Source organism: Anopheles arabiensis, chromosome 3 (genome assembly GCF_016920715.1).
Source record: "Anopheles arabiensis isolate DONGOLA chromosome 3, AaraD3, whole genome shotgun sequence".
Lineage (NCBI taxonomy): Eukaryota > Metazoa > Arthropoda > Insecta > Diptera > Culicidae > Anopheles > Anopheles arabiensis.
The window spans coordinates 89,089,631-89,112,474 of record NC_053518.1 but is presented as its reverse complement, the minus strand read 5'-3'; the positions used below and the strand labels follow the sequence as shown (position 1 = coordinate 89,112,474).

General features: G+C 46.1%; 2 protein-coding genes and 2 long non-coding RNA genes across 11 annotated transcripts; 3 read left to right on the top strand and 1 right to left on the bottom strand.

Moving 5' to 3' along the window:
* The first annotated feature begins 64 nt into the window (after window positions 1–64).
* LOC120904877 (two pore potassium channel protein sup-9) lies at window positions 65–2,402 on the top strand. The gene is made up of 4 exons (XM_040315336.1): window positions 65–683; window positions 754–897; window positions 960–1,621; window positions 1,697–2,402. The coding sequence occupies exons 2-4, from the start codon at window positions 771–773 to the stop codon at window positions 2,063–2,065; spliced, it is 1,158 nt and encodes a 385-aa protein (XP_040171270.1). The 5' UTR covers window positions 65–683; window positions 754–770; the 3' UTR covers window positions 2,066–2,402.
* A 19-nt stretch (window positions 2,403–2,421) lies between these two features.
* Window positions 2,422–20,854, bottom strand: LOC120904881. Of its 5 annotated transcripts, none has more exons than XR_005739838.1 (5): window positions 20,536–20,854; window positions 20,291–20,463; window positions 19,212–19,412; window positions 4,535–4,601; window positions 2,422–2,531 (listed from the first exon to the last, which is right to left on the bottom strand). It is a non-coding gene; the product is annotated as an uncharacterized LOC120904881 (long non-coding RNA). The 5 variants fall into 5 exon arrangements; XR_005739837.1 differs by lacking the exon at window positions 2,422–2,531 and adding an exon at window positions 3,407–3,590; XR_005739836.1 differs by lacking the exon at window positions 2,422–2,531 and adding an exon at window positions 3,407–3,587.
* LOC120904880 lies at window positions 9,293–9,892 on the top strand. Its single transcript, XR_005739835.1, has 2 exons — window positions 9,293–9,428; window positions 9,521–9,892. It is a non-coding gene; the product is annotated as an uncharacterized LOC120904880 (long non-coding RNA).
* LOC120904875 (lipase maturation factor 2-like) lies at window positions 10,401–15,418 on the top strand. Of its 4 annotated transcripts, XM_040315327.1 has the most exons (5): window positions 10,458–10,502; window positions 10,562–10,606; window positions 10,775–11,068; window positions 13,338–14,413; window positions 14,480–15,418. In XM_040315327.1, the coding sequence occupies exons 3-5, from the start codon at window positions 10,912–10,914 to the stop codon at window positions 15,311–15,313; spliced, it is 2,067 nt and encodes a 688-aa protein (XP_040171261.1). In that variant the 5' UTR covers window positions 10,458–10,502; window positions 10,562–10,606; window positions 10,775–10,911; the 3' UTR covers window positions 15,314–15,418. The 4 variants fall into 4 exon arrangements, with proteins under 4 accessions (XP_040171263.1, XP_040171260.1, XP_040171261.1 ...); XM_040315329.1 differs by lacking the exon at window positions 10,562–10,606 and having other exon boundaries at window positions 10,401–10,502; XM_040315326.1 differs by having other exon boundaries at window positions 10,422–10,606.
* Window positions 20,855–22,844: the final 1,990 nt, after the last annotated feature.

Here is a 22,844-nt window from a genome sequence, read left to right as displayed (position 1 = left end):
AGTACACATGCAGACTCCGAAGCACGTGCGACATTCGTCCTTAGCGCGCGTCCTGGTGCGTATGTGTGTGTCCTGCACGCTTCTTGCGTGTCATGCGCAGTAGCCGGACGGGTCGCGAGAAACGTCAAAACCCCTTTTTGGTGGTTGGTCGTCAAACAACGAAACGGAAAAAAACGGGGAAAAAAATCAATCGATAGAAGAATATTTCGTAGTCGCTGGAGGAGGGACACTGTGGCGCTGTGCTGCTACTGCTGCGGATTTGGTCATGGTGCTATACTGCGAAACCCATCACCATCGCGTACCGTGACAAATCGGGGCTGTCCGAGCAAAAACGGTGACGGAATTGAAACCGAAGCCCCATAGTGCGGAGCGTCCGTGCGTGTGCCAAAAGCTCCTCAAACGCTGTCGCTTCCCCGCTGGTTCCCAAACGTCCCCGAACAGCACCAGTACTACTTCCCTGCCAGGATGATTCCCCGTAGCTAGAGGACCAACAGGAGTCGCGTAGTAGCGGCAGCAGCAGCTTCGGCGGCACACAATCCACACCTTCTCTTCCACAAATCCGAACAATTCCAAGGATAGTTAGTTTGTCAAAGAGGGTGCCCAGTACCTTCCCCCTCCCATCCAGTACTGGTAGACCACAATTCCTCTACAGAGTACCTCGTGTAGACGACATAGGGTAAAAGGTAAGCAGTGGAGGCCTCAACAGCAAAGCAAAGCAAATACTAATGTACTTTCCTCTTTTACCTTCACCAGGATTCGAGTAAACGAGCATGAAAAAGCAAAACGTACGGACCATCTCGCTGATCGTGTGTACGTTCACCTACCTGCTAATCGGTGCCGCCGTGTTCGATGCCCTCGAATCAGAGACGGAGAAGAAACGCTGGAAGGCGCTCAGTGGTACGTACACTACGCCGTCTGACACCGTCAGAATCCTCATCAATTCCTAAACCCCTTTCCAGCAATCGAAAATGTCCTCATCACACGGTACAACATCAGCTCGGAGGACTTCAAAGTCATCGAGACGGTCATTATGAAGTCGGAACCGCACAAGGCCGGCCAGCAGTGGAAGTTCTCCGGTGCGTTCTACTACGCCACCACCGTGCTGACGACGATCGGGTACGGCCACTCGACGCCGACCACGGTCAGCGGGAAGATCTTCACGATGTGCTACGCCGCGATCGGCATCCCGCTCGGCCTGGTCATGTTCCAGAGCATCGGCGAGCGGGTGAACCGGCTGAGCAGCGTGATCGTGCACGCGATCAAGACGTCCTTTAACTGCAAGAAAGCGATCGCGTCCGAGGTCGACCTGATACTGGTGGTGACGACGCTCAGCTCGCTGACGATAGCGGGCGGGGCGGCCGCGTTCAGCAAGTTCGAGGGCTGGAGCTACTTCGACTCGGTGTACTACTGCTTCATCACGCTCACGACGATCGGGTTCGGCGATATGGTGGCGCTGCAGAAGGACAACGCGCTGAACAAGAAGCCCGAGTACGTGGCGTTTGCGCTGATCTTCATCCTGTTCGGGCTGGCGGTGGTGGCCGCCTCGCTCAATCTGCTCGTGCTGCGGTTCGTGACGATGAACACGGAGGACGAGAAGCGGGACGAAGCGCAAGCCATACAGGTAAGATTGAAGCATCCTTACCATGCTCCTCTCGCTGCCGTACACGGTCTAAATGCGTTTCCCCCTTCATTGCAGGCACTGCAAATAGCGGTCAAGCTGGACGGTGACATCATCACCGGCAACACGGACAGCGTGGACGAGCGGTGCTACGATCGCATCTCCGTCATCAACCCGCTCACCGTGTGCCACAACTGTCCGACCAAGTTCGACATGGCGCCGGAGCCGAACGGCTGCTACATCGAGACGAACTATCGCTACCCGCTGATGGATTGCGAAATGACGCAGCTTCGTTCGCCGGCCGGCTTCAATGGGCCCGGGAACGGTAGCAATGGGCAGCAGCAGCGGATGCAGCCGCCGCTGCACGACTTTGAAGCGGACGACGATGGGCTGATACGGCCACTGCGGTACGATTTCCATCCCAACCGGGGCCGGGCATCGGTTTGAACAATGATGACCCTTGCGACTTTACACACACACCAATGAAACTCACACATCCAAAACACACACACACACACACACAAGCACAGTCACCACCACCTGGAGACATGGGTGGGGAAGGTCAATTAGTGGCCGCGAATCATCATCTTCCTACTCTAGCTACTTTTGTAAGAAATCATCCCTTCACTATGCGAGAATGCGTACGAATTGGTTTATATAAGCGTAATACATAAGAGAGAGAGAGAAAGCAAGAGCGAGAGAGACCGCGTGTGCGTACACGTGGTCGCGGCGGCGGTTGATCAAATTTTAGCAATGATAAAGATAAATTTAAACATTCCGGGAACAATCGGTGTTGATGCGTTACTTGAAATAAAGTGAGAAAAATAAATATATACGCACACGCAGCGCGCGCTCTAAGCAAGAGCCATCCTTTGCGCAAGCAAGAGCCATTCACAGTAAGTCTATTTCCTTCCTGTAGAGAAAGGCGAAAGAAAATGGGAGTTTGAGGTTGTTTGCTGGTTTGTTTTGTACGCCAACTGCAGCGGGATGGCATCCCAAAGATCGAAATAAATCTTGAATATTTATGGCGATATTAATTGCGCTTTTCGACCGTCTTCGTAGCAGGAAGGAGAGCGATATAATGAATATTATCCTATTCAATTTGTGATTTTTGTTTTGCTCAGAAATTATCCATTTTCCACATGAATGCGACAAAGAACGGGTGAATTTCAAGAATCATTTGTTTAAGAATTGAGTATTGCTTGATGAAAATTATTGTGAGACATCTAAATGCCTTACACAAAAATAGGCCTTATTAAAGTTATTTATCTAGCTTTTTAATAAGATTATTTAAAATAAGCATAAGCTGTCCTGGCAAATAAGAATTTACAATGCACCAATTACCTCATCTAACGGTAAAGCAAATTTGTTATAACTTAAACACAGCAGCACCAAGCAAAACTCGCAGAGCAAGTGCTTCGTCGGATGAGTTCCACAGCAGCAACACCCGCCAGTCAGTCCCACTGTGGGACAGTAATCTCTCTTCTCTTATCCGGCGCTACAACCGCTTTGCGGTCTTGGCCTGCCTCAGGAGTGTCCGAAACCGCTCACGGTCTCGCGCCTTCGTCTGCCAGTCCGTTATCCCGGCCTTAATGGCGGACGCCTCCACGCCATCTTGCCACCTCAATTTGGGCCTACCACGCCTCCTCTGTCCTTGTGGACGGCCTAAAAAGACTTTACGGGCTGGGTCGTCCGTTTCCATGCGTACAACATGGCCAGCCCACCGGAGCCTGGCGAGCTTAATACGCTGTACGACAGTGAGGTCGCCGTAATCTCACCCCCACAAAAAAGCGCCAAGAAAGTAAAAGTATTTCTTGATTACTATTTATGAATGCACATAAAAATATGTAAATTGGGGCACTCGAGAAAACTGAATTCCCACCCGAATGGCGCAAAAAGGCGGGGGAAGCATAGCATCTCTTGCATTTCCCGGTGTTTTTTTTTTTTATGTAGCGTTCTGTTGCTGCTGCTGCTGGATTTAAAGGATGAAAAGGGCAAAAATAGTTCTCAGAAAATGGGGGCAACAAGCATACGATAATAAGAGGAAGAAAATAAAGTAAGGGAAGAGGTGAAAGTAAAGTGGCGTGGATGAGTTAGAAGTTGTACTATCTGCTGCTATGAGTAACGACGGCACGTGGGGCGTAAGGTTTTCCCACGTGATTTGCAAGCGCGGACTACCAAGACAGTGGCAATATTTATTACGGAATAATCAAGCAGGTCGAAGTTTTATGCAAAAAGAAGGAAGGAAGGCTGAAAGAATATGCTAGCGAACTGAATCTGTTTAACGCTAACATTTTGCGTGCGTATCCTTTCGCTAGTTGTTATTATAGACCGTTTTGTATCTTTTTTATAATTTACTCTGGAATGGTTTGATTACGCGTCTCTAGTGTGGCTTAAATTGGTTTCTTTAGGTCAGTCTTCAGTCAATGCCCCGTGGTATAGTCGTCTAGTCGTACTACCTAACAGAAACATAGCACACCCATCCTAGGCTCAAATCTTGTATGGACCCAGATCTTACATATTACGGTAATACTGTTTAGTGACGACTATCCTGATAATCATTGAGATACACACCACCAGACATGTCAAATTGTAAAATACAACTATTAAATGGCCTATGTTTAGAACACTAGTTCCGAAAAGTAATAGAATGGCTATGGTTGGTTTTCCATGAATATTTTTAAATACTGGTCTGATTTTTTACACTATTTTGGCTACTTTGTTCAATTAATGGGGTAGAAAAAAGTGTCTTCTCCAACTATCTATGTTTCAGTTTTGAGTCAATTGCTTTGTTTATAGTCTCTTGCCATTGCCTTTAGTATTACTCGTGTGGATCGAATCGAGTTATGTCCAAAGAAATAACTGTTCATCTAGAGAACATTCAATATTGTAGACATATTTAGGGTGAAAACTTACCGGAATTGCTCACGAGAACGCGTGTTTGTCTTATCCCGACTTCCGCGTCGGAAGCCTCCAAGACCATCTAACAAAATAAGTAAAAAACAGATTGTTCCAATTAAAATTTAGTGTAAAAAAATAGAGTGTGATGAAAAATCAGTAAAAATGATATTTTAACAGTGATATGCCCTAATAATTAAAAAAAATCAAGATTAAAAAAATCGTCACTTAAAGTGATTCACAAGCATTCAAATTAAACACTAAAAGACCAATAAGTCAACATTGGAAAGATGAAAGAAACGCTTGAAAACATATTATGTGCTTTCCTCTCCTACTGTACCGTACTTCTCTCAACATTCCCTCAATCCCTGTCAGCACAGAGTAGGATTTATCGTTACGCTTCCTTACCTTCGCTAACGCCAACCACCAGCGCTGACCAAACATAGAAATAACATGGTAATGGGTCCCATCATCAATATTCCCATACGACGCCCCCTTACAAACGCCCAACGCGAGGTGCAAAAATGGGGATAAATTACACGACACACAGCAGCTTTTACGGGAAGTCAATTGATGCAGAATGGGAAAGGCCAACAACAGCATTGGGGCCGACATTAAAGGATATGGTTGGTCCATCCCACAATCAATGAAGCTTAACGCTGTACCCGAAGCCAAGGGTTTCAACAGTCGTTTGATCCTTGATGTTCAAGCCTTAATTTTTATAGCAGACACTCTCACAATTTGTCCCAAAGAAAAACATATTCATCCACACAATTAGATATCGTTTTTCGTGCTCAACGATCTTTTTTTTTTGCCGTACGCTCAAGTGACTCGAAATTAGTTCCTTCCAATAGTACCACTCCTTCCATTCAGTGTGTCAGACGTGATGTGACGAAATTTGACGCCTAAATAAAATCCTCGCATGCTTCCCGTGTGCTTCCCGTTGTTGTAGTGCCGAATAGTAGCTTAAATATTCATGAAGCTGACTGGGAGGTGTGCTTATGTAAAACAGTCATTCCCACGTTCGCGGATAAAATTGCACCCTTCATCGGGGGAAAACGGTTTCATTATGCCGATTACTGTGCAAGGTGTGTGAGAGATCAGCCGTAAGGAGTTCCGCACACGTATAATATTTTTTTATCATTCACTAACAATATTGGCTTTATTTACCATAATACAAAATTACGTTCTGATGCATGCATGGATAAAAATACCCCAATCAGGCGCTGACTGTGTCGTACAACAGTATCTGTTATATTTTCAATTTCCTACAACTTTGTGGAATTTATACACGTTTCGAGGGTAAAATCTAAGACCAGGGGATCCTTTTTTGCCATTCTGATCAGAGTTGATTAGAAAAGAACATTTTTAGATCCATTCTTATCCTTTTGTGTACATCCAAATCCGATTGTTGCAAACACGTGGGTAAAGCTCGAACGGGAGACTTGTAGCGTGAGCTTTCCTTCCTGATTTCATCCATCCGAAACTACACTAGGATGGCCGTACATTCTGTATCAACGTCCCACTCCCTGCCAAATCGTCTCTTCTTCAAGCAAATGGTCAACGAAATAATCCTTTTTGGTGACACATTTTTGTCCCACAAAACCCATCGGAAACACAGTCCGGATATTGAAGCTTCTAAGCTCCATCGATATGGTTGAGTGATTTGAAGATATTTGTTACAAGCTACTACCAACAAGGAGCACCACCACAACAGAAAAATAAACGAAAAGCATCCATAGGCCTTACACTCACGGACACACACACATACACTCTCTCTCTCTTTCCCTCCCTCGAGACGGGATTAGCATAAAAGCCCTTAATGTAGCCGACGACTCTATCTAGCGCCATGCCAGCAATTTTAGCGTTCGTAATAAATTGCCACACCTTTATCATCGAACGACAATTTTGTCCCGTATCTCGCCTCCCATCCCTTTTAGGGCAGGCCGTTTCATTTCCGAATTGCGAAAGGATTTTAGCCATCGTGCTAGTACCCAAAAATAGCCGAACCAGAACGTGCTAAAGGGTTGGGTGATGTAAAAATACAACGGGCACATAATATTTACGACGACACCAACGAGCCACCAAGCGGGGAAGGGGATCATGTTTCGTTCCGAAACGAGAAAATGGACCCACCATACAAGTGTGTCGATAAGGAGACGGAATTACCCGACACCCTTGAGAGCCTCCGCACCGGCAAGGTCAGTACGGTTGGAGCATAAGTTTGGAAATTATTTTCCGTTGCGAATATATTTATTCCTGCAGCACTCGGTGGGGTTCGAAAGGGGACATTAATGGAATTGTCGTTCCATTTCGGACTTTTGGCTGCCGGTTGGGGAACCGGGCTTGTGTGGGTGATCGTTCGTTTAGTACCTGGCCCTAGGAACGTTTTAGCCATTGGTCCACCGTTCCATATTTATGAATGGTGAAGCTGCTGCACATTAAAAGTAATGCACCAATTTGTACAGTCATCTCCTGCCCTGGTGTAACGAACGGAGAGGAAACACACACTTAGGTGCTTAGGTCGAGCGTGACCCACTGACCAGCATCCGAGAGTGTAAATTAAAGCCGGCCACTCAACTATTCGAAACTGTCATAAAAATGTTGTTCCTGCGTTTATTTCAAAAAGGGATTTACATTTTCCTACTGAATTAGTGTTTGCTCTAATTGGAAATGATAAATCATTAATACAAAATTCGATTGCGTGGTAAAACTAAATCAGAATGATGATGCTCTTTTTTAACAATCATTTGAAAAATGAATACCCCTACTGCAATGGTGTTTGTACTGTTTGCAGAATCATCCTCTTTTTTTACTCAGGAAACAGTAAAATCTTATGCTGCGATAAAAATCAGTACATACTTACAGTACAGTACAGTAGTGAAAAAGACAAAATAAAAGAGCAAGAGCAATATATTTCTTCTTTGTCACTTTGAAGCTGACTGTTACCACTAAGCAGCGTCAAATGAAAACTTCTCATTTCTGTGATGTATTGACGATCATATTAGGCTGAGCTAGACTTTTGAAAGGAATAGATCAAAAGTGCAAAGTTTGATCCAGTTCACAACTGTGTAGCAAATTTTGTTGGAATTATTTACCTAGTTCTCAAAAATTCCCATGCCAAACGGCTGGGTCGTCTCTTCTTCGTGTTGTGCCTGCCATTGTCGATCAGGGCGGTGGCAACGCTGATCGGATGCGATTTGATCGGATGAGATTCAAATGGGATTTGACAGATAACGTCGGACGTGCGATTTCGTCGTCCGACGTTATCTGTCAAATCCCATATAAAAATTTTACGGCCGTCCGATAAAATCGCATGCGAAAAAGCGTTGCCACCGCCCTCAAGGCCTGCCTGTAAAACTATTGGGTTTGGCTTTCAGTGACGTATTGATTATCCTCCATTATTTACCCCCTTATTGAAGCTTCATTGATCTGCGCAATAGCCTTTTGTTTTACTTTTCATTATGTTAGTGCTCTTTTTTTACATGGTGTTTCGACTATCTACCACCGATTAAATCATAAATAGCTAGTAAGCTCCCGATCAAAATTAACTAAAATAGACATGTGGGCAGATAAACCCCAAGTGGCACAGATTAAGCTTAAAAAACTGTAAAATCAAACATCCACAGAAAAAACGTAAGCTGTATAGCTTCAGTGGTTTGTTCAATAAATGGCGCGATACAATTCATCGATATTTTGTTGTCCTTTTCTGGAAATGTGCTTCGCCTAACTTCATTTAAACCACCTAAGCGCCAAAGATTAAGCTTAAACGACTGGAAAAGCAAATATCCAAACAAACAACGAATGCCCTATAGTTTCACTGCTTTGCTCAATAGATGGCGTTTTATAACTCGTCATTATATTGCTGTCCTTTTCTTGCAATGTGTTTCGACAAGTTTCATCTAATCATCCCAAGCGCCACAGATTAAGCATAAACGACTGGAAAATTGAATATTCATAGAAAAAAAAATGAAAGCTATACAGCTTCATTGGTTTGATCAATAGATGGCGTATTACAACTCATCATTATATTGCTATCCTTTTCTTGCAATGTGTTTCGACAAGTTTCATCTTATCATGACCTATATAGCCTTCTAACTTACTGAGCAAAAATCTATATGAATGGTCGTGTGGTCAGATACGTGGGTATCAACACCAACGACCATTTCTCAAATCTCACTTGCTTCTGTGCTGGTGGTTTCCGTTGGAGTTTAGTATTTAAACAATCGTATCGCCGTTCTAGTTCTAGCGATGCATAACTTCAATGCGAAACCATACAACAGTACAGAGGAAATGAGAAATCTCTCCTCCAAGCGATGAAGCTCAACTGGTTGGGGTATCCCACCAACAGAGAGCGCCACCAGCTTTTTCGCTATTTTTAGAATGCATGAGTCGTTTGCCGTCTGCTTAACGAAGTCTTTCTATATTCCGTTTAGGTAGAGAACTTGAGTCGTTTAGAAGCCGTTTAGTGGTCATTTAGTGGATTTGTGGCACTTGGGCTGTGAATTATCCCAGCATGAAGCTTTCATTTTAAATAAAACACATTATCGGTAATCCACTCTAAAATGTAACAAGCAAGTTTTTCGTTGGTGCAATCTCGTAAATATGACGAATGAAGAGGTGAAAACAGTCGGTTTATAATTTATAAAAAAGAGATTAGTAAAAAGTTGTGTGCAATTTGGCCTACGCACCTCTCTGTTCTTATTTTGTTAACTGGGAATCCAGCACATGCTTGAATTTTGACAGCAGATTTGTTGGTTGGGTTTTGATGGAGTTGGCTTGTTGTATTGGTGAAGTTTGTTCTAGGCTTTGTCCGCCTTTTTCTTTCATTTCGTCGCAACTCGCCGAGCTGTAAAGAGTTTCTTTCTTGGGAACAATATTCTCTTCATAACTTCGCGTTACTTCTATCCAGGTAAGAATCTATCCATATGTAAAGGAGTCCGAAACCAGCGCCATGTGGATATTATTATAACAATTTGTTCTTCATTCTCTATTTCTTCACAGCCTCACCGTGCCCAGTGAAGACGATCGGTGTAATATTCTCCGTGGCGTGAGATAATGGCGTACCAGACGAAGGCTGCCGGAAACATTCTACTCTACCAATCTGATACATTTTGTTGCCGTACCATGGAGCGCCCCGCTACGAAAGCAGGCGGCCTTCTCGTATGGCAACAAAATTATCAGAAATTTAAGTGGTTGTTTCATGACGATGATCCACATTACTTTAAGGCGCACGAATACTGTTAAACATAGCGAGAATTCGAAGGAAAATGAACTAGATTTGGAACTACACTGACATGTGAATTATGAAATGAATTTGTGTGCGCAACTGCTTTCTGAATTGTGAAGAAGAAATACAAGAATTTTAGAAACGAATTTGTTCCCTTGTTGTGTTGTTCATATTGTAGTTAGGATTAAGATGGTTTTGAAGGAGAAAGAAATGGAGGAAAATGGATTCTATATGGAATTTCTGGCAAAATGGTTGATCTACAGGTAAGAGTCGCTTTCTATTGTATGTAGGCGTCCAAATCACGGCTGGGGTTGTCCTTCCATGGTTATTCTTCTCCGGGACAGAAAGACGCCACGCAGTACGAACCATGTGCTTACAGGTAGCCATAGAACAAATGTGCACTTGACCAAAACCATTTCTAAATGGTTGATTAGATAACGTGCGCCTCTGGCCGATAGCAATGGCGTTTGTCAGTCCGTCCTGGGGGGGGCCTTTATGATTGAGCAGTATTGTATTGCAGTTCTTGTCCATTGCATTTTAAAGTATCAGCATTACCATGAAGCCGCGCTGGCGTCCCGCGGTATCAAGTTACCGGCTGATGATTATCAATCGATACCACCGGCATTGGGGGCTGGCTCTGTGCCCGCCGGCTCCAATGTATTATGAAATTCAGCCGTCCAAGCGCACGCGTCCCATTTCCCGTCCAGCAGTGACTTGGGCCAGGTGTTTCTAAATCCTTAAGCATTGCATCCGAAAGTAAGCAAATTGGTTTAGTTTGTTAAAATTTCGATCCAAAAAAAGGTTTTGTTTTTCAGAACAAGGAAAAAAAGTGACGCTATTCGCAGTGGGAGAGTTCCCTCGTGAGTTCCCGCGCAGTGAAAAACGGGGGTTTAGGTTATGTTTTTGTTTTGATTTTGTAGTTGGTGTTCCCTCGTACCAAGCAAGCGCTCGGTGGCTCAGCGTCGCAATTTGTTGTGTTGGGAAAGAATGTTTTGTATTGTGTGTAACTGAAATGGATTAATTTTTAGGCTCATCGAAACGCTGGCTCAACGACAGACGTGGTGCTGTGATTTCGCGAATGTTTGCCGCAGTGTAGGCAATTTTGGATGCTGCTGCTGCTGTAAATTTGTGTCATAAATCGTAACAAAACACAGTTGCAAGAAGCATGGAGCAGGCAAAGGCCAGAAGTGATAAAAACCACGACCCAAGGCCACAGCATGAAGATGAGGTTGGAGATGTGCCGCGGGTGCGAAATTTGCTGCTACGCTCGATGTGTGCCGTTTACCTGATGGCTTTCGTGAGCTTCTATTGTCAGGCGGAAGGTAAGCAATAATTTCAAAGGAATCGCAAGAAAAAAGTACGGGTCTGTTGTATCGATTTCATTTCTACCCGGTGCTTTTGTTATTCTTCTGCAAATGTGCGAATGTATGTGTGTGTTCGACCGTGCGGTCGCTCACTTTGGCTGGAAAGAGAGTGCCCAAGTAACAAATTGAGCGAAAACGCCAAACGGAAACGCTTCGGTTGAGAAAACCGCTTAACTTAACGGGCGGTCAGATGGTCGGCTCGTTTTCGTTCGTTTTTGGTCGCAAAGCAGTGGAAAACAGGTTCCTCATTAAGGTGAACAATTTTCAAATATAAGTAAATGACAGTCAAGATAAATTTTTGCATTTAATGATACTAAAGTTGAAATGCATCAGATGATAGAAAGCTATACAAAAGGCTAAAGCTAAACGAGTAATTTTCAGGATTTTTTTTTAAAATAATTGCTATTTTCATTGAACGTTATTGAAGCCGTTCAGAAGACATTAGACAAATTATATAAAATCAGTATTTTAATCAAATTATAGGTACATGTATTCCCCGATATACGTTATTATTGCGGACTGGAGGCTATAGCGTAGCTCGAATATTGGCGTAAGTTGAATTCCGAGGTTTTTAGTCAAATTATAGATAATTTTCATATAATTTTACTTGAAGTGTTAGGTTTTAGCCACTAAATTAGTTTTTTTTTTATCTGATATCAAGTGAAGATTACAATTTTGTACCTATTCAAATGGTTTTTAAAATTCGACCAAAAGAGAATTTATATTGCATTTGACATTCGATGTGTCCAATTGGTACAATTTTGCTCCAAGACCTGGTACATTTATAAATTAGTGTATAGCGAAATCGCGTATATTGAGTATGGCGTACATATTTTTAGCAAATATTTCATGAAATTTCATGAAAATTTACGAAAGATGTTTTTATTGAAACATATGGCAGAGGCGTTTAATTACTGCTAAATGCTCTTCTAATCGTCTTCAATGCGTCTACTGACGATAAGAAAGAACCGTTTAATGAAAATTTAACGGTTGGAGTTGTTGTATTTCTCGTTAGTTTAACGCCAACGGCAATGGAAATATTGTAGAAACATCGTAAAATTAGTCCAACGAACGCAATTTTAACAGTCATATCATAAAGAAATTTTCAGCTTTACAGACCCGAGCGGAATTGCAATAGCAATTAATTCATAAATATTTCAGCGTGTTTAGGGATCGGTTCATACAAAATTTGAACCCAAGATGGGCATGATGTTAGACAATGCATTTGGCAGCTATACTATGCGACTGGTGCCGTACAACACTATCAAAACGTATGGAGTTTCGAACAAAAAAGATTCGAATAGTCAATGCTAATTCCTTAAACTAACTTCCCATTTCCAATGCATCCTCGCTCCAAATTCCTCGACTTGTAAGGTTTAACGTTGTTCGCCCAAATACATTCTTCGAAATGACTGAAAACAAATTCCACTTACTCCTCTCGCACGGATCAGCTGTTTAAACAGTGCTTTGAAACCATATCTGCCAAGTGGTTAGCCACTGTTCGACTGTCTGTAGAGGGGTGTATGTGTTTTAGTAATTGAATTTCTTGGCCCAATTTAATACGATTCAGTGTCCCCTACTTGTACCAGTGGATCACCGTAAATTAGATCGATTTTTTTGTCAATCGTCAGGGTCAGAGAAAATGATGCTACATGCTAGAATGAAAGGTTCATCATCTTCTGGGGTCGCGCTTTTCATCTGGCCTCTCCTGTCGGTCTGCGATTCAGCCAGCCCACGAAACGATGACCGGGTCGTCAGCACATTAGGAATTAGAAATCAATGATGGCAAACTATGACAGCCTGGGCTGCTTGGAGGGAGAGACACGGCATTAAATGATGCTGTTGAAATCGGGCCCTTTGGACCGTGTTCCTTAGGGTATGCTGAAATGGATCCACCGCATCTCAGCCATCATCGGCAATTTGATTCCTTCTCCCACGAGCGAAACGGGAATGCGAATGCACAACAACAGCGAGCGATGATGTAATTTAATTATCGCTCAATTTGAGAAGAAAACTCGCCGGTAATCGATTCCTGGCATCTCCGTTTGCACAATCCCAATCGTCACCGTTCGCTGGCCTTTTCGTTTCGGACCATTGGAGACGGCGAGCGCGACATGTCCGAATCCATTAGAGCGCTTCGATTAATCTCAGATTCCGAACCCCGCCAAACCCGGTGGGACCGGACTGTGCTTTTACCCGCGGATTCATCTCTTCTCCTTCCCCACAGGACTGTACGGCGATGGGGGCATTCTGCCGGCGAGCCGCATACTGGCAAACGGCACACTGAAGGAGCGGCTCAGCCTGCTCCAGCTCGCGCCCTTCGTCGGGCTGGGCCACGGTCACGAGGCAATCGATTTGCTGTGTCTGGTCGGCGCTACCGTCGCGTTCCTGGGGCTCATCTCGCGCGCCCACTGCCGGCTGCTTAGCTTCATCGTGATGTGGTCGGTGTACTTCTCGCTCGTCCAGATAGCGCAGTCCTTCCGCCAGCAAGCCGACCATCTGCTGCTCGAGGCGGGCTTCCTGTGCATACTGCTCGCGCCGACCCGGCTCACCGACCGGCGGCATCCGATGGAGGCGATTGCGCTGCTGCTGCTCAAGTGGCTCGTGTTTCGGTTCATGTTTGCGTCCGGCTCGGTGAAGCTGGCGAGCGGCTGCCCCCTCTGGTGGTCGCTGGACGGGCTGAAGCGCCACTACGAAACGATGCCGCTGCCGACGTCGTACAGCTGGTACACGTACCAGCTGCCGGACGTGTTCCACCGGCTCAGCACGATCTACGTGTACCTGAGCGAGCTGGTCGTGCCGTGGCTGTTCTTCGCACCGAGCCGGACCGTGCGCCGGTTCGCCGTCTGGTGGCACGTCTTTCTGCACCTAAACATTATCGGGTGCGGCAACTACGGCTTTCTGTCGCCGCTCGTGCTGACGCTGCTGGTCGCACTGCTGGACGACGAGGACGAGCTGGTCGTGTGGGTGCAGGACCGGCTGGCGGTGGACGACACGCGCCGACGTGCTGGCCGTGGAAGGACAGCGGCACGCCAAACGAACAGCACGGACGATTCGGCCGACCGTTACGGTGGCCGACTGGTGAAAGCGATCAGCCTGCTCATGGTCGTCGGTTCGTGGCTGTGCTTCAGCGTGGGTGTGTCGAAGGACGACGGACAGCTTACCTTCCAGCCAACCTTCACCCAGGACCAGTACCTGAACGTGATGCAGACGATGATACGGGCAGCGCCACTGCTCGTGTTTGTGCTGCTGGTCAAACAGTTCCTGAAGCTGCTCTCCTCCCAGGACAGTGTGGGCAGTTTGGTAAGTGAAAGTTAAAACAAACAAACAAACAAACACACACTCAAATTTAAATCCCTTTTCCCGCAGGCGGAAGGTATGCGTCAGTTTTCGAAAAATCTCGGCCTGCTCATATCGACAATCGTCGCGTTTACCGTGTTCTTCATGTCGATTGTTCCACACTCGCGGCTGCTTCCGAGCACGGCCGTCACCTCGCCGGTGATGACACGCGCCTACGGCGGCCTGCACAGCCTGTACGTGGTCAACCAGTACGGCCGCCACCTCACCAAGATGCGCCCGATGCGCCGGGAAATCATTCTCGAGTACGGGGACGAGCTGAACGGTACCTGGCACGAGTACGGCTTCCAGTACAAACCGTGGACGGTGGAGCGGGCTGCCTCGCTGCCGTACGGCTGGCTACACTTTCCGCGGTTCGACTTTAAGTTCTACGATGCCGCCGGCTCCAAATCGGACGCCCAGAAGTGGATCTACCCGCTGGTGCAGCGGCTGCTCGACCATCAGCAACCGGTGCTCGATCTGCTCGACAGCCGGCACGTCCCAGCGGAAGCGCCGCGGTACGTGCGCACCTCGCTGTACCGGTTCGCGTACACTTCGTTCGCCGATGCGGCCGCCGGAGGGTTTTGGACGCGCGAACGGCTTACCGACTACTTTAACGTGTTCTCCCGCGAGGATGCGCATCTGCGCGACAAGCTGAGGCAGATGAACTTCCGCACGGCCGCCGAACAATCGTCCAGCGGTGGTGGTTCGTGGAACTGGTTGCTCCGTTGGCTGCTGGATGCGGTGCGTCGGTTTGTGGGTGCAATAGAGGGCTCCTACTTGCTGATAGGACTGTTCGTCGCCGCTGGGATGGTGTTATACACGCAGCAGCAACAGCAGCAGCAGCGAGTTGGTCAGTCGACTTAATTGGAGTGGCACAAAACAACACAAAAAAAAGAAATGCCAAAACGGTGTCAATTGTAGTCAAATTATTAGCAACAACCCACACACACACACACAAACACACACAAAGCGAGCGGAAAGGAAGGACATATATGTACACGCACGTGCTAGAGAGTAATCGCACCACACATGTTGCACCATACGGAAAAGATCTCACCTCGTCTTCACTTCCTGTTGCGGGGCGTTACCGGACAGCCGTTTGTATCCTCCCGGGTGGACACAAAGGACGATCCACCGCTTTCCAGTAGATAGAGAGGCTGTGTTACTCTGTGCAGTCTTGCAGGCTGTTTTCTCCCTTCCCTTGGCACACACACACGGAATAGATTCTAAGGCAAAGAAGGGCAAATAAAGACACATTATCACACACAAAAAAATCCGCAATATCTCAACATGATCGGGTGTGATCGGTTCGTTTTTGCTTAGTTAAAAGCCTCCATTTTTTTCGTTTCCGGTTGAACAATTTGTGCACTGTGCACTGTGTAGCACTGTGAATGAGTGAATGTGAAGTGATTTTTCCTTCAGCGCAGACACACACACACATCCGGTAGATGCCAAAAATATCACGAGTAAATACGGGCCAAACATGACGGGTCAGTAGAGGCCGTCCGTTTGTTAGAGACGTAGCGTTTGCATTTTTCATCAGCTTCCGACAGGGCCGAGTTTTCGTACCGTGTCCGGTACTGGGGCGGGGAGTCTCTGAGCTCCCGAATCGCAGTCCGAACCATTAGAAAGATTTGTTAAACACATCGGCACAGCGGCACTACGGCAAACGGTATTGAACACCGGGGGAGGGTAGGCACTGGAACAGCAGGTTCCTCTCTCCTGAAGTCATGCAGCAAATTTGAGAAAATGGAACTATTCCGGCAAGCTCTGGTGTGGCGCACGGGGAGGGGGTTCTGCTGCTGCACGTTGCGTCCTTATCCCATCCTTTATCGCCGGCCCAACCTCCTGACGTAGGTAAGCAATAATTCATAAGATCAGAGAAGCTCGGTGCGATTTTTCTCCGGAAAAGTGCATGCTACCCATTGTCGTAGATTTAAGCGTCGTATCCATCAGGCCTCTGTTGCCCGCGCCAGGTTTTGGGGAGGCAAGAATGGATGGTGCCTCAGAATCGGAATCGGTTCACTTGCTCGTCTGCTGCAAACCGGAAGCGTTTGAAGTGTGGAAAATTTATAGATACGGGACGGCGATTTCTTTCGCTTCGTTCCTGTTCTCCTTTGTGGCATCGGCACAGATGCTTCCCAGCAGCTGGTATCGTCGTCATCATCATCAGCTATCTAGCTTGCTCGAGTAATTTGCATTTCTTGTATCTGTGTGCTGTGCGTCTGCATGCAACGGGCAGGGAAGCAAGCATCGAACAGGTAAGTGGGAGAGCGACGGCACAAAAAACCTCGAAACTTGAACTCGAAGAATTGAAGGAAGGGAGCACTGTGCATTTTGTGCTGTGTGTCCGTCGTAGGTCGTCGGGCAGTTTTCGGAAATGTGCTGCCCGGCCCGGTGTGATGGCGGATTGATGGATGGGCGAATGAATAATTGACCGATGTTGCAGTGCCGTGTTTTGCGGATGCATTTTTGAGCTTCAGTGTCCAATTTTTTTGAGGGGTTTTTCTGCAATTGTGGTAAATGATTGACTGGTGGATACGCTGTACTCGATCATCGTCCCAGGGATGGGAGGGTTCAGCATCTTGCTCGGAAAGATTATTTTTTAATGCCACACACACTTACCCCGGGATGAGCCGAGGTCCGTGAAAGTGTGAAAGTAAGAAGCAATAAGGAAATGGCAGCTCGGTACTTATCCCACCGGTACTTGTAGCAAGTGCACAACAATCCCCATTCGTCGCCTTGCACAGGGACGCGCACCCAAGGAGGGGCCCTGTGCTGAATCATCGCTCTTGGGATTGGGGTTTGCTTTGGATTTAAGTTTTGCCCGACCATGTAATCCCCTTGCTGCATGGTTGCAAGCCTTGAGGGTGGGGGGAGGGGGGTTCAAGCGGCTGGAATTTAATGCATTTGCTGGCACCGTTGTACCGTGCAGAAGACGGTTGTTCGACGCTCGGCTACAGTGCAGTGTTGCTGCTACGTACGGGGCTGCTCTCTCGAGCGTGAAAAGATGTCTATCTTGGTGTGGGGCGTTGTCATCATCGTCGTGGTCGCCTTATCCGCTAATACCTTCGGTTCCATCCGGTACAAGGAATCTGCATTATTTCAGCGGTGTTTCATCGGCTTGGATACGCGTGTGGGCCCGCACGGTTCACCAAACGGGGTGGTTTTGATAATACGGGACGACCAAGCGAATTGCGATGTCACGGTTGCGGTTTTCCCTCGGCACCGGTGAGACCATCTTCGGATCAGTTTCTCGCAAAGGTTTCGGTGTCGTTAAGAAGCGGATGGTGATGGCGGTAGGATGCACTAAGTTTGTGAAGTGGCGATGTCATCAGAGGTAGAGGTGATTGACAAACAGCAAAATGGGTGAAAAGTGCAATGAAAACAAAGTTTTAACTATCATTCCGGAGAGAGGAGTGCTTTGCTTCCCTTGTCAAGATATCATTAATGGGAAAAGGAGTTTTAATTTAAAGGTAAAAAGAGCCACAGAAATGCATTTTTCTCATGGTTTTCAAGGGGCTGGATGGTAGTTATTACAAGAAGTGCTACATTAGTTGGATCCATGGAAAATTCACAGAACTCCCAAAGAGAAAACAAACAACTGAACATTGAAGAACATTTGAAGTTCTCAGGAACATTGGAAGCCTTGGACTTTTTTGTTTGAAAAACAAAACTGCCATCTCTGAGAACTTGAATAAAATGAAAGAGTCAACATGAACCGTCGTTTTTATGTCCATGAAAGCCACTGTGGTTTAATAGGTTGTTTGTGTGGCGTTTAAAAAGGTTTAAAATGAAGACCTAGTAAAACCTTACTTTAAGTAGTATGCTTTACTCCATGCTCTACTCCGATGACTTCCTCATTTTAGATCCAAATCTATCAAATATTGCGGGACTCAAACCAGTTCGTGATGAAGCTGTTTTAAGACTTCTAGGACATTACGATAAAAGTGTCAACGCTGCTTTCAAATTTGGTCAAAATTAATCTGATTCTTAAAAAAAGATATCACGGCAAAGAGTTGGAGCTTTAAAGTCACCATGAGATTTCTTGCAATGTCTCAAATTTGGGATGAAAGATCCTATTTTACAGATGGTCATATCCTCCATTTCAATTTCGTTGTTCCCTTGTCTTCTGTGCAGTGTATACTTCTGGAGGTCGGATTCCAGTGATAAGAGCCTCAGACTAGACTGATTCTCTTTCGTTGAATGCGTTAATACCAGAATGATTCCATTTTGAGCAACTATTTGGCTTTCGAATTTTTAATCTTCAACATTTGTATTGCTCACTTCCACTACTGTATTAGTCTTCTTTGTCGAGCACAGTGTTTATATACTTAATTAGTTCGGTGAAACTATTTCGGAAGAAAGTAAGAAGTATAAAACAGCGCTCACATGACCGATTGAAGAGAGTTGGTTTGAAAGCACTGATAGAAGATCTAGAAGTTCCTCCAAAGACAATAGATATTTGATACAGAGGGGACAACCCCAACGATATAAAGTAGTTCAGGACTCCATCGCGCTTAAAGACCAACTAAAAACTGAAAAGAAGTACTTCGAAACCGTGCAAGCAATTGAAAGTAGCTATAATTCTGAGGTATCAACTTTTCTTTTCCACGGAAAATATGCATAATGTTAACCGTCTTTCCTTATTGGAGCCATCAGCCAGAAACAAGCGCGTTATTACTTAGCAACATTAATTCCGACCGGAAAGAGATTCAGATGAAAAGTTTCACAATTTTAGGTAACATCTCATCACACTTACCATTCCCGTGCCGGCATTCCAAGACTGCAAAGTGTAGTGTTTCCATCCGAACAAATTAGTCCATTTATCGCCTTCCGTTTTGGTTGTTAAGAATTTTGAGGCATAGCGCTCAACTCTCTCGTCTTTCCGCTGTTCGTGGAAACAAATGCAATCCGGAAAGATAGTTTTCGTGTGAAGGTAGCGCGTCAACCGCATGCATTACTGGAAATGAAAAGCAACACCCACAGTAGCAGTAGTAGCAGTAGTAGTAGTAGTTTACAGTAAATTGCTGTTTGTGGAGCACATAATGGAATAACTTTCCGTTTGATTCCGGTTTTTGAATTGTGTTAAGTTTGGTGTAGTTTAGTTGAGCGGAACAGAGAGAGAGAGAGAGAGAGAGAGAGAGAGAAGTAAAAATTCACACACAAAACCAAACCCGCAGTAATAATCCAAGGCGCCATCCTGAGCTTTCCGACAGCTGGTACCGATGGAAATGTACATACACACACACACACACGTTCGCTTTTAAACGATGCCGACAGGCGGATGCAATGAAACCTTCTGCGAGATTGCATTTATAGTGCACGAGAAATGAAGTGCAAGAAGTTAGCGTTTGCTTTCTTTGCGGTACAAATTCCATCGCTCATCCGGTTCCTGTGCAAACATTTATGCATGTGTGTGTGGGTAGCTTCCGTCGAAGAGGGTTCCGAGGAACCGAGGGTGGTATCTCCGGGCTCGGGGCGACGAAGGCATTTGCGGCGTATCCGGCAGAAATGAAATGTGTACCGTCGTAAGCGTCACACCGGGTAAGAGAGGGACTGGCAAAAAAGGCATAAAAATCCCCGAAGAAAGTATGGCGCAAAAGGCGGCCCCGAACGGCACAGCTTTCTTGATGCATTTCTTGATTTCCGCCCACACGGGGGAGGCCTTGTGCGTGTGTGTATGTATCTACATGTTCGTATAATTTATCTCTCTGACGGTGTGGCGAGATGCACTTGCACCGGGCACGCAACCACAAACGCCTGCCAGTGTGTGTGTGTGTGGGACGTTTTGTTGAGGACGTCTCGCTTTGCGTCGTAAAGACGAACGTAAGAAAATACCTCGCTCCCCTTTTTAAAAAGGTACTGCAGCACGTGCAACAACAACAAGCCGGAGGGGGCCGGGGATTCCATCGGTGACGTTAAGCTTCCGGCAGTCCGGAAGATGTGTTTTGTGCTTTTCCATTCCACTACTCCGGATCATGGCACAATGGCGCCGAGGAGCCGACAGCAATCTGGAAGTAGGAGAGGGAATTTATCTTTCCAGATCGTGATTCGTAACAACACGGTGAGCGCAAGATCCTTACCTCGCGGTGGAGTAGTATTCGGGCCCCCCACGTCTAGCGCGCCTTTGTCACTCACACCGAAACTCGTTCAATTTCGATTTACACAATAACGCGCGCGTCAACCACAATGCTCCTCTTCAACGCCCAACAAAACAAAACAGCACTATCACTCTGTCTCGGGAGATGCACACTATTTTTTTTTCTTTCAGCAGTTCCCAACACTCCCCAACACCGGAAGTATCTACCAGACGAGGAATAGACTGATGTGATGGATCGTAACACCGGAAAGAAGATGTCCCCGCGTACACTTCTGTGGTGCATTTTGTAACACAATGGTCCCTTTTCTTGTTCGCGCGAGGATAGTTTCCAATGGTATGTTGATTCATTTCTTCCACCGCGACAAACTCTCGGCTTGCTCGGATGCTCGGATCACACTGCTGACAGCTCGTTAGCCGTATGTAAATGTCACCGAGACTGTTTCTTCACCTGCCGGGTGTGCCGGATGTGTTGCAGTCCTAGGAGAATTTGGGATATTGGTGACTTCCTTGGCGGATTTACAGGTAAGTCGATAGAGAATAGGAATTGAGAGACTAGCATTTGCTCAAACAAACTGAAAAAATATCTGTTTTAGCTTTGTCTTTGGTGTTTTGTTTTGTTTAGGTTGGATTGCGAGGCGACAGTTGCCTCCCCATTGCAACAGAATACATTGCAACTAACTTCAAGCAAGTGCTAAATGGAAACCCTTCCAGTTCCTTGGGAAAGTGTTTGCTAATTCGGTTAAAACTTTCACTCCACTCAGGCAGGAAGCTAAACTTTCCTGTGTTCTAGTATCTAACCCAAGAACGACCTGTTGCTCGTTCGTTCCCAACAGTAGAGTGCCCTCGGCCGGAATAGTGCCCCAGAAAAGCATCAAACATTGGAAAATCGTGAAAATTGACATCACCAGGCCACTAAAAAGCCACTCGAACGTGGCAGAACCGAGAGCTTTCACCCCCGGGGGTAAAGGTCGTAAAGAAAAATCTTCTACCATTAAACTTTACAATCTCGCTCCGGTGCAATCCGGTGCCAGTACGAGGGGAGAGGGCAAAAGTTTCGCGCTCTACTTCCATCCAGCACACTCAGGATGACTGAATTATGATCGAGACAGTGCAGTCTGCTGGGTGATTTTGTCGCGCTGTGGTTTTAGAGCTTTACAAGTTTTAGAGCGCAAACGTCCTCGGTCAACGTGATTCCGGGGCGGTCACAATGGTGGGAAATTATTATTTTAAGACTCACTTTCTGGATCGCTAAATTGACACTCATAATTGAATTTGAAGAATGGCCTCGGGACGCTAGCGCTCGCACTCTCTTGATGTTTTGCTCCCTGTGGGTTCTGTTATTATCGCAGTTTTTGAGATGATGAATCATTACGATCGGCAAAATTGATAGCTTTGCTATAAATCCCGGCCGGTGTTATGGGCTCGGAAGAGTGCACTCTCCGCAAAAGGAACTCTCGCGCGCACATAAAACATGGAAAGGTATGTAAATTTAGTACACCTTTTTCATGTCAACCGCTGGAGCGCATTGTTCTTTTAACCTATCAATTCTCATAAAATCTCAGCGTTTTTATGATACATTCCTACAACCTGCTCGTTTGTGGGTTTGTGGGAGCAGCACAACTGGTCGTTTCGTTCTCCGGGGAAGAAATTGCTGACGAGCATGCCCGTGTGCCCATGTCTGAGTGCCAAAGTGCGGACCATATCAACGGTGCGATGATAAGCGAAGGACTACTGTCGTGGCAGAACATCACCATAATGGTGGTGTGGACGGACCGGGGGACCTTCAAGCCCAGCCCAATGGAACGCAATTGTTTGCAAGATGGTGCGAGATACTCCGGTAGCCTGATGATAGCATGACGGTGCTCCCGGACTTGACTAAGTGACACAACGACGACGGTACAGATGGCGACAGACGGAATGGCTTTTTGATTATTTAACATGCTAGCTGTTTTACACATTATGCCACACGTGCATATGTGTGTGTGTGTGAGTTTATCTTCATTTTCACCTGTTTTATTTCGCATCTCCGGGTTGCGGGTGATGCCCGTTTTGGGTACCGTTTTGCACCGAGTTGAAGGTGTTTCGGTTGCGTCGGTTGGGCCGCTCGGTACGGAAGAAGGCGGACATGGCAACGCGTCACTGAGAAAACAACGTACGGAAACGATGCTGTGGCTGTGTTGCCCTTTCTACCTCGCCTACCGTAGCATCTTCATTTTTCCTTGTGAGTCGGGCCGGAATGGGTGTGTGAATTTATTTGCTGTAATTTGCATACTTTGACGGGTCCGCATGCCA